The sequence below is a fragment of the Corvus brachyrhynchos genome, unplaced genomic scaffold (genome assembly GCF_000691975.1).
Source record: "Corvus brachyrhynchos isolate BGI_N302 unplaced genomic scaffold, ASM69197v1 scaffold237, whole genome shotgun sequence".
NCBI classification, from domain to species: domain Eukaryota; kingdom Metazoa; phylum Chordata; class Aves; order Passeriformes; family Corvidae; genus Corvus; species Corvus brachyrhynchos.
In genome coordinates this window covers 143,620-144,861 of record NW_008238959.1, presented here as the reverse complement: position 1 = coordinate 144,861, position 1,242 = coordinate 143,620, and the positions used below count along the sequence as shown (strand labels likewise).

Here is a 1,242-nt window from a genome sequence, read left to right as displayed (position 1 = left end):
AGGTGCAGCCGCGGGAAAGGCACCATGTTGACCGCCAGCTTGCGCAGGTCGGCGTTCAGCTGGCCGGGGAAGCGAAGGCAGGTGGTCACGCCGCTCATGGTGGCCGACACCAGGTGGTTGAGGTCTCCGTACGTGGGAGTGGTCAGCTTCAGGGTGCGGAAGCAAATGTCATACAGGGCCTCGTTGTCAATGCAGTAGGTCTCGTCCGTGTTCTCCACCAGCTGGTGCACAGAGAGGGTGGCATTGTAGGGCTCCACCACCGTGTCCGACACCTTGGGCGAGGGCATGACGCTGAAGGTGTTCATGATGCGGTCGGGGTACTCCTCCCGGATCTTGCTGATCAGGAGGGTGCCCATGCCGGAGCCCGTGCCTCCGCCCAGCGAGTGGGTCAGCTGGAAGCCCTGGAGGCAGTCACAGCTCTCCGACTCCTTCCTCACCACATCCAGCACAGAGTCCACCAGCTCAGCGCCTTCCGTGTAGTGCCCCTTGGCCCAGTTGTTGCCAGCCCCGCTCTGACCTAAGGGCAGACCAGAAGCCAGGTGCCACATTAGCGCCCCAGGCACGAACAGAGAGGATGCCACTGCCCCTTCCCTAGGGGCTCCTCCCCTCACTTCCATCCCCACTCTGCTGTGGGGATTCAGGTTCCCCAAGGTCACTCGCATGCTCGCTCCAAGTCTTTCCTGTGTGTGGAGTTCCCGCTCTGGAACTCCTCCATCCCGCAGTCACTCACCAAAGACAAAGTTGTCGGGACGGAAGATCTGTCCAAAGGGGCCAGAGCGCACGGAGTCCATGGTGCCAGGTTCCAGGTCCACGAGGATGGCACGGGGGACATACTTGTTACCTGTGGGACGAACCAGCACCAGCGTTACAGCCTCGCAGTCGGCAGCCAGCATCACAGGAGCCCTGCTGTGCTCCCATCCGCTTCCCCATGATTTGCTGCTGAGGACATGGAGTGTGTGGGAATTTGGACAGATCCAGGGACGGGAAAACAAAGCAGCCATTTAAGCTGTGCTGGGGCGTCACCCACTGCGGGGAGGGCTGGGGGACCCCTGCCTGCACATCCTATACCCCCTCCCCCGGGAAGCTCATTACAGATGGGCGTTACCTGTGGCTTCATTGTAGTAGACATTGATCCTCTCCAGCTGCAGGTCGCTGTCCCCGTGGTAGCTGCCCGTGGGGTCGATGCCGTGCTCATCGCTGATGACCTCCCAGAACTGAGAGGACCGGAGAGCGGTCAGTGCC

At 61.5% G+C, this 1,242-nt stretch overlaps 1 protein-coding gene across 1 annotated transcript in view; it reads right to left on the bottom strand.

Annotated features, from left to right (window-relative positions):
- LOC103618646 (tubulin beta-2 chain) overlaps window positions 1–1,236 on the bottom strand; it is an 18,922-nt gene extending 17,686 nt beyond the window's left edge. The window contains exons 1-3 of the mRNA XM_008637074.2: window positions 1,106–1,236; window positions 731–841; window positions 7–517 (exon numbers count right to left, since the gene is read on the bottom strand). Coding sequence (XP_008635296.1) covers window positions 7–517; window positions 731–791 — 572 coding nt within the window. The 5' untranslated portion in view covers window positions 792–841; window positions 1,106–1,236. The remainder of the gene's footprint in view (window positions 1–6; window positions 518–730; window positions 842–1,105) is intronic.
- Window positions 1,237–1,242: the final 6 nt, after the last annotated feature.